General features: G+C 42.5%; 1 protein-coding gene across 1 annotated transcript; it reads right to left on the bottom strand.

The window, feature by feature from the left end:
• Positions 1–1,160: 1,160 nt before the first annotated feature.
• On the bottom strand, positions 1,161–13,113 carry LOC121440858 (C-type lectin domain family 4 member A-like). The gene is made up of 6 exons (XM_041641873.1): positions 12,992–13,113; positions 11,504–11,617; positions 7,691–7,792; positions 3,608–3,759; positions 2,622–2,734; positions 1,161–1,625 (listed from the first exon to the last, which is right to left on the bottom strand). The coding sequence occupies exons 1-6, from the start codon at positions 13,071–13,073 to the stop codon at positions 1,478–1,480; spliced, it is 711 nt and encodes a 236-aa protein (XP_041497807.1). The 5' UTR covers positions 13,074–13,113; the 3' UTR covers positions 1,161–1,477.
• Between the last annotated feature and the right edge of the window lie 1,791 nt (positions 13,114–14,904).

The following is a 14,904-nucleotide window of genomic DNA, read 5'->3' as shown; positions in this document are numbered from 1 at the left end:
AGCTCCGCACGGCTAGCTTTACTTGAAATAATTACACGGAAACTGTATTCTTTTAAACACCGCTTGGCCCATTATATCTAGCCTTTTCTCGGCTAACTCTCGCACCTGGACTAGCCCATTTCTAATAATCTATGTAGCCCAAGAGCTGGCTTACCAGGAATGATCTTAACCTGTGTCTGTCTGGAGTAAGAGAATCATGGCGACTCCCTGACTCAGCTTCTTTCTCCCAGCCTTCTGTTCTGTTTACTCCACCCACCTATGTTTTAACCTATGAGGGCCAAGCAGTTTCTTTATTGCTTAACCAATGAAATCAACAGATTGATATATGACACTCCCACATCATATGAGTATTGATGATATCATGTGCTGTAGGACATTCTTCAGCCAGTAGCCTTTAAGTTATCTTCTCACTTGGCATGGCTGATGTAAAGTGTGCACGCTCCCTCTCTATTCCAGCTGCTGGATTCAGTTGCTGTTTCCCGTTCGAGCAGAGGACTGTGATCTGTGAGTCTACCCCTAAATAAATAACCCTTTATTATACTCGATTCTGAGCTAGTGTGGGATTTCTTGTTAGCGTCCATCTTCAATCATCCTGTCAACTTCTGTTTCAAATGATCATGATAAGAAGTTTAAAAGGTTTCCAAAGTATTAATCAGCATACAGGGATCCATGGGACATGAGAGTCTCCTCAATGTCCATCCACAGGCAGAGATGTCCTAATACAGCAGGCACCAAGGGTGTAACAGTAAAAGGGTTGACTATCATCTTCTTAAATTTGCTCTTAATGTATCTCACCCAGTTCAGGATCAGCCACCATTAGTGACCCCCATCATCCTCACGGCACCCATACTATCCACACACTAGCCATTGGGTCCAAGGTCCTAGTACTAGGAGATGTGAAAATGCTGTTGGAAGGACACAAACTGACAGAGAAAATATGAGTAAGCACTGGGGGTAAAAGTGACAATAGGTACAATGTCACCCTGTCTGTCTGAACTTGCTTAAGAATATCTTAAATGTTCTAACATCACATGGACACACAAAACAGGCAACTGTGTTAGATAATAGAGGGTGTTGTCAACCTGATTGTGGTAGTTAGTCATTGCCCAGTGCATTTCCACATCAAGAGAGTGTCAAATATACATGATTTATTTGTCAATTATACATCAATAAATCCAATAACAGAAGAACAAAGAGAGAGAGAGAGAGATGGGAAGAGGGACCACACCATACCATTCTATCATCAAATAAGACTCTAGGAATCTAAGAATAGACAGAGAAGCTGATGCGATTCCACATATGCACACAGGGGATCCTGTATAGTCTCTGGTATATGGGAAATTCTCATTGTATAAAAGAGTAATGAATGAATAAATAAGTATATAGGACCAGTATTATCATAGGTATAACTGTTGGCTGCCTACCTAAAATTTTGTGGACATCTCTTCCACAAGAAGGACTTTCCATATATGCTTTTTCATAAGTATATTTTCTTCATCTGACAAACTGACTTCTGTTTATTATTGCAAGGGATGTCATTCCAGCCCCAGCTAGAACGTGTATAAGGATGACTTAAGATAACACATTGTTTGTGGTCAGTGTTGGGCTCACCTGGGTGCCAGAACCTGCAAGGGAGGAAAGAGCATCAGGTGTTTCCACAGTAATTCTGGGAAAGAGAAAGCAAGAGTAAGCAAGCCTGGGGATGAGGTTGGAATCTGTGGAAATCAGATTCTAGTGTGAACAAATCAACCGTTCTCCACCACCCACATCTGACCTTTTCCTGGAAAATGGAGCCCACCATATTTAATATTCTCTTAGCTTGTTACTTAACTGTTCTCCCAGCACACATCCCAGAGGCTACTTCATCCCTAGGTCTTGGTACCCTGGGGACTGTCATTCCATGTGCTTATTTATGTGCTGAAAGGGTCTCTCTTTATTCTAGTGTCTTAATGAAGGCTTTTTCATTTTACAAAGTCTTATTTTAGACACTGGAGAGCTAGGTAAATATCTAGATAATCTACGTATCTCTGTCATCTAGGACAAGTAGTTTAATATCCTGGATTCCTACTTTCTCTTCTCTGAAAACTGAGAATAACAATACATTACTATCTATTTCTCACAACAGAAATCTGATAGAATATGGGAACATATAAGATTAATAGTTACATAAATATGACACATATTTTGTGTATATTTGATTTTTTGATTTATGAGAAATAATCAGTTATGATCTTGACATTAATTTTTATTATAATGATATAGAGGAAAGCTGGAGCAATGGCTAAGAAACTAAGAGTGGTTGCTGCGTTTCCAGAACATATGAGAGCTCTGTTCCCAACACTCATATTGGCATGGTCATACGACCTGTGACCCCAGTTCCAGGGGATCCAACACCCTCTTATGGGCTCCATGACCACACACAGACACATGGCACACACTCACACAGAGACACACAAATAAAAATTAAAATAAAACCTATTTTTAAAAATATACATGATTGACTAAAAGCACCATCCCCAGCAACCACACCACTGGTTTAGTTTCATATCCAACAGCTGGAACACCCTAAAGCTTTCTCATGGCCCAGGACCCAGGACTCCTCTGGGTAACTCTAGACTCACGTGGCACTTTCATTGTACGGCGTCTGATCAACCCATTGCCACTGACGATGACCTGGATCTGAAAGCCCGATAAAATACGAAGCATCACGTATCAGGATCTTAGTGATGAAATCCTAAGAGGAAAGAAAGAGAGCATTGAGCCCAAATTGAGGGCTTCTTTTTCTGTTACAGAATTTTTATAAGATCTTTTAAATTTTATTTTAACTATGCAAAATTATAGATTCATGATACACATATGCAAATACACAATCATCAAATCCTAGTTGATCTTTCTAGGCCCTTAAATAGTTTTCAAATTTTAGATGAATACACAGTAATTACACATTTTAAGAGTGAACTTTTTCTGGTCACACAGAGATGAGAAGACAAAGAAAGGTTCAAGGACTGGAAGAGCCCCACCCCTGGGAGTGCCACTTCCCCGGCTGACCAGGACACAAAGTCATCCCTCAAAGACCTGATTTCCATGACACCAGAAACAATCTCTGTCCATGGTCATAATGAATTCTCGTCTCAGACTCACTCCCCTCTTTTCTTCCCCAACACCATTCTTGAAGGTTGTGCATGAGAGGATTTTACAGATTTAATCATTCTTCATTCATAACTGCAGACATTTCATTTCTGAAGGTTGGCTCTGACTCTCCTGATTGGATCCCCTTTCCCTAGTCAGCTCTGCGCCCTCCTCTGTTAGGCAGCTGGTACTACAGGAGGCCTTAGAGTGTGAAATCACAACCGGGTCTTTCAAACAGAAACATTCCATCCTTCCCTCCACCCTCAGGCACTGCATTTCTGTTGTCATGGTTCCTGTGGGTTGTTTAGTTCACGGCAGTGGGAGCAAGGTGTAGAATGCCAAGGCTGAAGCAACCTTTCTGGCTACCTGATGGCAAGCCTTCTGCCACAGCACCAACACCCATGTCAACAAAACTTCCTCTTAGTAAAAAGGGCAGACAGCAGGCTGGGCCCAGACCCCACTCGCTCCCAGCATGCACCTGTTCTTCCGGGCTGTGGACCACCATCAGATGAGCACCCATGCTGGAGCACTTCTCCTCACTCTTGCTCCAAGATGCAGCATCAGTGGGAATGAAGTAGCAGTGGGAACTAAATGGCTCCCAGTCCTTTGGGCAACAGCCCCAGACCTTGTCTTTGGGGAGAAAGGAGATTGAAGTACAAAGCACAGTGATTAAATATGGCATCATACATAAATACTCCCTAGGTGATGTGGGAGTGTCATATATCAATCTGTTGATTTCATTGGTTAAGCAATAAAGAAACTGCTTGGCCCTCATAGGTTAAAACATAGGTGGGTGGAGAAAACAGAACAGAAGGCTGGGAGAAAGAAGCTGAGTCAGTAAGTCGCCATGATTCTCCTACTCCAGGCAGACACAGGTTAAGATCATTCCTGGTAAGCCAGCTCGTGGACTACACAGATTATTAGAAATGGGCTAGTCCAGGTGCGAGAGTTAGCCGAGAAAAGGCTAGATATAATGGGCCAAGCAGTGTTTAAAAGAATACAGTTTTCCATGTAATTATTTCGGGGCATAAGCTAGAGCTAGACATGTGGGCGGCCGGGTGCCGGGGACGCAGCCCCGCCGCTCCTATTACAAAAGAGAAGAGAATGGCGCCCAACGTGGGGTGCCAAAATGTAACAGCGTAAACGAATGCAGACAGATTGTAAAAATATATATACAGCTTTAATGGTGACATAGACTTACAGAACCACCATTCCCGCCGAGACCAGGAAAGCAGAAGAAGTGGCTGGGAGCACGCTCGCCAAATTTATAGGCAAACATTAGCCCGAGGCAAACATGCCCCCTAAGGGGCGGGACTTATCCCTACACCTAGGCTCAGAAGAAAGTAACTAATCATACCAAGAACCAAAGAATTTTCAAACTTAACAAAACAAAGCAAGAAGTACTTCAAGAGGAAGATGGGCATCGAAGAGGCACCTTATGGAGTTTGATAGCCATTTGGGCAAGAAACTGCTCTTGCCTGGACTATTGCATAAACCGGACACAGAGAACCCACAGAGAGAGGACTACTGAACTTGCCTAAGGTGAGATGATCTTTAGGGGTTCCTGATTCATGAAAGAGTCTGCAAGACATTCTGCAGGACACAACAGATAGTGACTGAACTGACTTTGAATTTTCCTGCTTTATGGAAATGTCTGCTGGATACCATGGGCCTGAAGGCTGAAGATGGATGCCCCAATGGTACAGAGGAACTTTGGGTGACTGTCCAGGCAGCGAGATGTCTCTGTCATTTCTAGAGTTTTAAAAGTTGCTTTTTTCTTGTTTGCTTAGGTAGTATTGTATCTTTCTGGAGTCTTTGATGGAGTTAAGAATAGTTAGTTATAGTTATAGTTTTCCTTAGTTATGATAAAGATTATTGTAATTTTTACTTGATAACTGTTTCGTTATATGTAATTTTACTATGTTAAAGTTAAAGCCTTTTTTTTTTTGTTTAAACCGAAAAAGGGGAAATGATGGAGGAAGGTCATTGGTTAAATAAAAAGAAACTGCTTGGCCCTCATTGGTTAGAAGATAGGTGGGAGGAGTAAACAGAACAGAACGCTGGGAGGAAGAGGAAGTGAGCTTAGACTCCACAGCTCTCCTCTCAGGAGCAGACACCTCAGAGAGATGTTATGCTCCGCTCTCCCGGGCAGACGCACGCAATGAAGCAAGCTGCCAGGTTAGACATGCTGAACCTTTCCCGGTAAGACCGGTGCTCACAGATTATTAGAGATGGGTTGATCGGGATGTGAGAATTAGCCTGTAAGGGCTAGAGCTAAAGGGCCAAGCAGTGATTAAATGAATACAGTTTGTATGTTGTTATTTCGGAGCATAAGCTAGCCAGGCTGCCAGGGTGCTGGGGATGCAGCCCCGCCGCTCATATTACTATAACAGAGAGCCTTTGAGAAAATATATAGATATATAGATATAGATAAATGATAGATATATGTATACATGTATATAATATATACATATATGTGTGTATATGCAGCAACAATTAATTTTTTTAAAGATGCTATGAATTTGAAAGAGCAAGGAGGAGTATATGGGAGGGTTTGGATGGAAGAAGGGGAAGAGGGAAATTATATAATTATATTATAAACTCAAAAAATAAAAGGCGCAATTTTAAATGCTTCAATGGGAAGATACAGACATCTTGGAAAAAGAAAACCCAGCAAAGAAGCAGACGTAATAAGAATCAAGATGGAAATTATTTTTTCTGGAAAAACTGATGTGGGAAGTCCTTCTGTATATGTGTTGCTTTTATTGGTTCATGAATAAAGAAGCTGCTCAGGCCTATGACAGGGCAGAATAAAGCTAGGTGGGAAAAACTAAACTGAATTCTGGGAGAAAGAAGGCCGAGTTGGTGAAACACCATGTAGCCACCACAGGAGACAGACGCGCTAGAACCTTGCCAGTGAACCACGAACCTTGTGTTAAGATATAAAATAATATAAATGGGTTATTTAAGATGTAAGAGCTATCTAGAAATATGCTTAAGCTATTGGCCAAACAGTATTGCAAATAATATAGTTTCTGTGTGATTATTTTGAATAAGAGTGGCTGGGTGTTGAAGGGGTTGCGGGTTGCATTCCTGCCGCCCTCCTCCCAGCCGCCTGGCTAGCTTATGCCCCGAAATAACAACACACAAACTGTATTCATTTAAACACTGCCTGGCCCATTTCTATTAATGTGTGTAGCACCGAGGTGCACTTACCAGGAAGATTCTAGCCTATGTCCATCTTGGGTCAGAGGTTCATCGCATCTGCCTCAGAGAGCAGAGCTATGGCATCTGTCTGAGGCATCTTACCTCACTTCCTCTTCCTCCCAGCATTCTGTTCTGTTTACTCCACCCACCTAAAGGCTGGCCTATCAAATGGGCCAAGGCAGTTTCTTTATTAGCCAATGACCTTCCGCCATCAGCTGGGGAATGAACAAGCACCCTCCAGCTACAGAAAAACTGCTCAATAACCTTTTCAGCTTACAATATATAGATCCAATAGCAGAATGGGGTGGGGAAGACAAATCAGTGAATTGTTAAATAAGATAATAAAAAATACCAACTTAAGAAAAATGAAATACATAAAAATAAATACAGCCTCATATCCTGAGCCCAAGTGTGTATGTAGAAGATAACATAGGGCCAAGATATGTGAAGGGTAACTGATACGTGGGCAGGGGAAATGAGGCCCTCAGAGATAGAGACGACCACTCCAAAAAACAAGAAGAGCATCAAAGGGCATTTCCCAACATGATGGAAAGAAATCTAAGTCAGTAAACAAGATAAGACAAAAAAATTCTTAGAACTAATAAACACACTTCTAAATAATATAGGTATCCAAACATCAAGGTCTACTTTAAAACACATTTAACTGGGCTGGGAATGAGTCTCAGTTAGAGTGTTTGCCTGGTGAGCAAGAGGCCCTGGGCTCCATCCACAGCACATGGTAAAACCAAATGTGACAGTGAACACTGAAGATCCCAGGCCTAGGGAGGTGCAAGCAGAGAATCCAAAGTTTAATATCATCTTCAGCTACATAAGGAGTTTGAGGTTAGCCTAGGTTGTATGGGACTCTATCTCAAAATAAAATTGAGCTGAACAAAAATGAAAATACAAAATGTCCACACTTGTAGGACACTATTCTTCAGTAAAAGGACCCAGGACTACTCAGTGAAATGGCTGAGACAGGAATGGAGACTATGCACCGTGAGCCTAGGACAGAGCCTTTCTGAATCCCAGAAGTAAGAAAGCAAACAAATTATTGAAATGAAATATCAAAAGGGCAGAAGGACAAATGGGAAGTGATCCTAAAGCACAAAGCAGAAAATGCAAAAGTATCAAATTATAATACAAAATAAATATTTGTGGGTACATGCAGATACACGTGATTAGGCACAATAATAAATGGATAGAAAAGACAAATCTCATAAGAACTTCAAAATATTATGTTGTTAGGTCTAATGGCTAATAATCCACATCTCAGTATAACCCAAAAATACTTATATAGGGAGCTTACATTCTGTGTTTGACAACAACTGGATTCAAGCACATTAACTTTTACCTTCCTCGGATGTGTGGTCTTTTATACAATCCAATTTTGTGTGATTCAGTTGTTTTATACTATTTTTTTCTTCAAGGAGATCAGAATACATTTGAAACAAAACTGGGGGAAAAAGAATGAAAGATATTCATTTTCCTGGCAGCATTTTAATATTACTCTTTACTCACGTCTTCCCACACACACACACTTTTTGACTGGTTGGTTATTTGTTTTTTCGAGACAGGGTTTCTCTGTGTAACAACTCTGGCTGTCCTAGAACTCGCTTTGTAGAGAAGGCTTGCTTTGAACTCACAGAGATCCACCTGCCTCTGCCTCCCGAATGCTGGCATTGAAGGTGTGTGCCACCACCACCCGGCATTTGTTTCTTTGAGGCAATGCCTAGCTGTGTAGCCCAGACTGGTCTCACACCCACAGTTCACCACCTCTCCTCCAGAGGGCTGGGCCTGAGCCCTCACACCTGCCTCTTAGTTAATGAACCAAACTGGCATCGTAATCCCAACTTAAAGTTGACTCCCAGACACAAATTGAGGAGATAGGGAGTTGTGGTGGATCAGGGAGAAATTAGGGGAAAGACTGTGGATGAATACGATCAGAACACATTGTATGAAATTCTCAAACAATCCATGAAAATATATTTTAAAACAAAAAAGAGGGAAATGCTTTTTGTCTGTGATTTGCAATGAACATGGTTCTGTTTTTAACTAACTGACCCTTTAGAACTCGGCTTTTCTCTTTCCTCACTATGTCCCATTTGCTCCTTGACTCACCACATCCTGGCTGCTGCTTCTACCATTTCACTAAAACCATCCTTGAGAGGTAGGCAAACATGATGGTGCCTACCTCTCATCCCAAAACTGGGGAGGTGGAGGCAGGAGGATTGCAAATTCCAGGCCAGTCTGAACTGTATCAAGTTCAGATTCAGTCTGGGTTACAAAGTGGGGCAGTGATTTAAAAAAAAAAATTGAGATGGATTATCAGTAATATCCCAGGGCACTCACTGTCCACCTTGCTGGTGGACTTGACCCCAGTTCTCTCCCTGCTCACCTCTTCAGACACTGCTGGGCTTTGCCTCACCTCTCCTGCTGTCACCTCTCACTGCCTTGTATAATCTCCTCTCCCCCCATCCACCCCCTTAGAGATGCAACGCTCCCCACTGTCCGTCAGTATCCTTCCTTCTCATACTTTCTTCCTCCCAAGTGATGGCAGGGTATCCCATGGTCTCACCTGCTACCTAAAAGGACGGGAAACCTCAGACCTGACACCCAGACAAGTGTGTGCTCACTAAACATGACTCTTGAAGACAGGCCCAACATGCTCAAAACCCAAATCAGCATCTTCCATCCTAAGCCCACACCTCGCTCGCACGGTATTGTCTACCGGTGTGAACACCTTCACCACGACTGAGTCTACAAGTCCAGGTGTTGGAGAGACTTCACTTCCCGGATTCCTTCAGCCCCAGTTCAACAAGCCTCTTCCTCCTGGGCTCTATCTGCCTTACCAGTCTCCGAACACTGTCCGGGGGTCGTCTCTGCTCACCTGAATCTCTTTCTAGCCTGTGTCTTTACCTCTAGTTTTCTCTATTTCATTTTCATGTCGCCTGACAGCACACTTCTGCATGTCTCTTTGACGCTTTCAACTCCCTGCCTAATATTCTTCAATGGCTTCCCCAATGTGACACATTGGGAAAATGTTAACAATATCCCTGTGCCTGTGTTTCATCTGGACAGCCAATCATTCAAAAGCAACTCTGGCTACTTCCCAGTTGAGACTTTTTTTTTTAATATTTATTTATTTGATATGTATACAATATTCTGTCTGTGTGTATGTCTGCTGGCCAGAAGAGGGCACCAGACCTCATTACAGATGGTTGTGAGCCACCATGTGATTGCTGGGAATTGAACTCAGAACCTTTGGAAGAACAGGGAATGCTCTTAACCACTGAGCCATCTCTCCAGCTCCCTCCCCCCAGTTGAGACTTTGAGGGGCATGACTGGCTCTCACCCTCCATCTTTGTGTTTAAGTTCTTTGAACAGAGATGGGTTATCCTGATGAAGGAGAGAACTGTGGCCATATTGCTCCTGTAATTTCAGGTGACAGTCTCTTCCTCAGAAGCTATGTGGCATGTTCCTGACCACATGTATGAGGGTGGCTGGGTTCAACAGGGCTGAGGAACCTCCTGGGTGATGTTAATATAACCACCAAGCCACAGAAGCATGAACAAACAAAAGCTGAATTAATCTGTGAAACTATAGAACTGTTTGTGGAGGTGAAAAAGATTTTAAAAAATGTTCAATAGCCAGGTGGTAGTGGTGGTGCACACCTTTAATCCCAGCACTCGGAGCCCGGCCGTGGTGACGCATGCCTTTAGTCCCAGTACTCAGGAGGCAGAGGCAGGCGGATCTCTGTGAGTTCGAGGCCAGCCTGGTCTACAAGAGTTAGTCAGGAACCAAAAGCTATGGAGAAACCCTGTCTCGAAAATCCAAAAAATAAAAAATAAAATAAAATCCCAGCACTCGGGAGGCAGAGACAGGTGGAACTCTGAGTCAAGGTCAACCTGCTCTACTGAGCCAGTTCCAGGACAGGCTCCAAAGCTACAGAGAAACTCTGTCTGGAAAACAAAAAGGAAGGAAAGAAGGGGGAAGAGGGGGGAGGGAGGAAAGAAAGAAAAAATGATTAATGGAAAATTTCAAACCTGTTTTGTTTTAGAGACAGGATCTTACAGTATAACCCAGACCGGCCTGGAACATACTATGTAGTCCAGGTTGGCCTAGAATTTGCAATCCTCCTGCCTCAGTTTCCCAAGTGCTAAAATTATAGGCATACAACACTATGTCCCACCCAAACTTTTTTTAATACTTACACAACACTTTCCTGTTGTGTAAGCTCTGTCTGTGTCTAGCAGCTATGGTTTCACTTCTTCACTGTGTGTGTGTTCCAGACAAGCTTACTTAGTCTTCCCCATATTTTCCCATGCTCTCAAGCTTCCAGGACTCTGCTGTCCGACATAGGTCTAAATGTCACCTCCTCCAAGCCTGCCTCAGCCCCTGTGCTTACATCCTGCCTGCACAATACTTTCTAGATACGTTTGTAAATGTTACTTCACTTCACCACTCTCAGAATTTTTTAAAAACAGAGGCTATTTTGTTCTTTCTGGGTCCACTGTCTAGCACATAGTGAATGGATGTTACTAACTATTGAGGGGAAAGATAAAATAGACAAAATATACTAATTTTACACTTTTATTTTTAGACAAGTTTTCACTCAGATACCGACCTGCCTCTGCCTCCTGAATTTGGGATTAAATTAAAGGCATGCCACTTTGCCTGACCTTGCCTTTTAATTTTTTAATAAACTCCAAAAGCCAAGCTTATAAAGAAATCCTCTGTTTGCTAAATTGGCTTCGATCTTACATAGTGTGGATCAGGAATAAATAATTAGGAGTTCCAGTGGAGCTCTGTCCCTGGAATAGATCCGTCATCTCTTCTGATCCTTCTACTCATTCCAAAAGATGAGTGTCTGTATTCAATGCTGCTGAAGAAGTACAGATTCGTCCTCAGGAATGGAGTCTCACACAGATGCCCAGGATTTCACTCTGTGTCACCAACAAACACTCACTTGCTTCTCTAGTAAAAAACAAATGACTTTTACAGAAGAGTTATTCTGAAATAGAGCAAAATTCCCAGTGTCATCCAACTTCAGAGAAAGTTTCTGTCTCGGGTTTCTCATGAAAACCACTGGTAATTATCGGTTTCGAATGTATGTCTCTCTTTGTGCAAGATGGGCATTGCTTACTTACTCTGTTGGCATACTTACTGTTCAGAGAAACAGAGGATAAGACTGCCAACAGCAGGAAAAACACGAACGAGGTAAAAGGCAGTGTGGGAAAGCCAGGATTACTTTTGTGAATGGTGGTCTTCTTTGGGCGGGCTAAAGGAAAAACCAAACTCATTAAATCAGTAATGAATTTAGTCATTTCCTCTTCCTCATCTTCTTCTTTTCTACTATGAAATATTAACAGTATAAACTCTTGAAACAGCATTTAAAAATGAGTAGAAGAAAAACAATGATGTCCACTGGATAAAATGAAAGCACAAATTTCTACCACTGACAATAACTCATTAATATTGATATTTGAGAGGCATGTAAGTACAGACGAATACCCTTTCATGGAATGTTAAAGTGTGTATGCATGCACGCATATTTCCCCATATGACCGACATATCACAATCACAATTTCTACTCTGTTATCTTCCTGCACATTGCATCATGAAGGTTTTTCGTCGCCATGTTTTCTTCTTTAACATTCTTTATTTTGGCTACAAAGTACTTCAACATATATTTAAACAATCTCCCAAACTACTTCCAGTATTACTTTAAAGCATGCAGAAACAGTTCTCTGTTTCTTATATGTATAAGCATATCTTACATGTTTAAGATATGGTCTAAGGTTATCTTTTTAGCTACTATCTCTTGGTTAGAAACCATTTTCTGGGTTGAAAGGGACGGAGGGGTGAGGAAGAGGTATAAGAGGGAGGGAGAAAGAACAACAGAGCAGTTGGGCCCAGAGACAAAGTATCACAGCGGCTTTCACACTTGCTACATATGTAAACCTGCGACATGAAAGCCGAAAGAGAAAAGTTTCAGGAAGGGAAGGGGGATGAACAAGAACGAGAGGGAAGGTGGAGGAGGGCTAGGGATACGCACAAGGGATGTGATTGTAACAAATGCCTTAATGAATCAACCGGTTGGTTTGCATGCTATCTAAATAAATAGTTTTAAAAAAAATAAAATTCCTTCCAGAAATATTATAGACTCTTGTAACGTACGTGTGAGGTCCTGTGTCTATCCCTTGTATGAATGGAGAAAGGGACACTCAAACTGTCCTTCAAGATAAAACTGCCCCCAAAATACAAACTAATTTCTTAAAGTTAAAGTATGTTGTCACATAAGTAGAAAACTAAGAACTTCAGTATTTAGATTACATGAATTTATTTTCATGGAGAAAGTATAGTTTTACACACTTCAGAAATATGCAGTAGAATTCAGACTTTCCCTAAATGGCAATGGTAAAGACAGTATCGTGAACTCTTTCCATGGTACAAGGCAGCACAACAACCCCTTCAAGCTCTCCACAGACAATTCAAGCAGCTGAGCCTCCTGTTTCCATACACATCACTCAGTCAGCCAGCGGCAAAGATCCCCTAGTCCTTCCTCATAAACACTCCCGTCTTCTGTCTCCATCAGCTTAGACCACCAGAAAATGAGGTTGTATTGTTATGGAGGTGAGGGAGGGATGGTTACCTGAAGATGAGTCCAAGATAGTGCCTGAGGAAACAGGTTGAGTTTTGAAGTTCAGGTCAGTATAAATGTTTGGTGAAGCCATACTGAGACTAGATCTGCTTTCTTCAGAAAACCCGCGGCATTCGTAATTTTCTTTTTCTTATAAACAAGAAGTAAGCATGGTGATAATTACCCCACCATCAACGAGAAGGTGCAGAGGTACCAAGTGGGCAAGTGCCTCATGAGAATTTAAAACCACGGGGTGGAAGTCTCTGGGCCACAGAGAGGTCCGATCCCCACAGTCAGAAAAAAGAATCACATTAAACCTGTTCTGGGTGGATATGCAAATACTGTGAGCAGTGGACTGAAACCGGGAGTGGGGAAAAACAGGAAGGAAAGGAAAAGAGGAACCAGGCAATAGAGAAGTCTGTCCTGAAACCCGAGCTCTCAGCTCTCTCCAGCAGAGTTCGTGAGCTTCCAGGAGCAAACACGATTTCTGAAGAAGCAGCCAGCTAACACTACTAATACTGTAGCCACAGCATTCTCTTTAGCTGGACAGCTGGGTTCTGGGCATCGCATTCTAAGAATCTCCTTGACCTTGGCTTCTTTTCAGCTTTGTAAACTGTAAAATGGGGCAGATTTTCTAAGTCTCTCTGGCTCAATCTGTGTTCCTTTTTTGTGGGAGTGAGGTGCTCCCGAAAGCAAGGCATCCTGGGATAGGCTGTGGACTTCCTTTTCTGATGTGTCAAGTTCCTTGCCCTGCTTTTCTGGGTAAAGAAAGGTTTGGGTGACAGTCGCCTCTTCCAGCTGTTCCTCTGTTTTCTCCAGATTATTTCTCGGAGACTCTGGCAGACTGCCTGGATGACATCTACTGTCTTTGCTCACGCTGCGTGCTGCATTTGAAAGTACCAGCCACCACACGTGCGCCCCACACACCCAGTGTCTTGAGCTTGTTCTGCATCTTCACAGGAACATGAGGGGCTCAAGGCACTGGGTGATTAACCCTTACGTGTCTTCCCTGCTGAGTCAACACAGTTCTTTTCCACTCAAGAACAGGAGGATACTCTTCGTCAGGCTAGGCTGTGAAGCGCAGGTGCCCTGCCCCCACACAGGCACACTCCAGGGCACACAACACCACACTGTGGGGCTAGGGGAGAACAGGCCCTCCATTAGTCATGTGGCAAAGATGCATTAAACAAGAGAAACCACAGAAAATCTCAGAAGTAGATATTGGAGGTGTGGCAGAAGAAAAAGGCCAAATGCTACCATATCAACAAGCATTCTTAAAAGATTTGAAACTCGGACAACAAACACTAGATGTAGATAAATATATTTATCTCTATATATATATAGATATGTTTTGTTTTCAGCACAGGGTTTCTCTGGTTGTCCTGGAACTTGCTCTGTAGACCAGGCTGCTGACCTCAAACTCACAGAGATCCGCCTGCCTCTGCCTCATGAGAGCTGGGATTAAAGGCAGGCGCCACCACCTCCTGGCAACATTCAATATCTTAAAATGAGTGCTGTGAAATATTTTTAATGATTTCCAAACAACTAGCTCAAGATAAACCAATGAACCCTCTACCAAACAAGGAATATCCACGCCCCAGAAGGAACTCACCAACATCCACCCAAGAAAGCAGTGACGGACAGTTAGGCACAAATAGCCCATAAAGGTACCCAGTGCCAATTTGGGGAATTTCTCCAATGAAAATGAATGATCTCGGGATCCCACATTCGAGTACCAAAAACTGTCAACCCAAAACCACAGCTTTCACCACAAGGGAAATAAGTGACAGGTTCTGGAGTCAAATAGGCGTGACAATGATCTGGAAACATATGGTCATAGCTCCAACGCTGTGACCTAATGGGCCGACAATTTTGTAAAGTTCTTATCGTTGTGTAACAAAGGAGAGACATAAGCCGAAGCACTT

Source organism: Microtus oregoni, unplaced genomic scaffold, assembly GCF_018167655.1.
Source record: "Microtus oregoni isolate MIOR12 unplaced genomic scaffold, Mior012 000002F_ref0000024, whole genome shotgun sequence".
Taxonomy (NCBI): Eukaryota; Metazoa; Chordata; class Mammalia; order Rodentia; family Cricetidae; genus Microtus; species Microtus oregoni.
The sequence above is the reverse complement of the archived record's forward strand: the minus strand, read 5'-3'. Positions and strand labels throughout refer to the sequence as shown.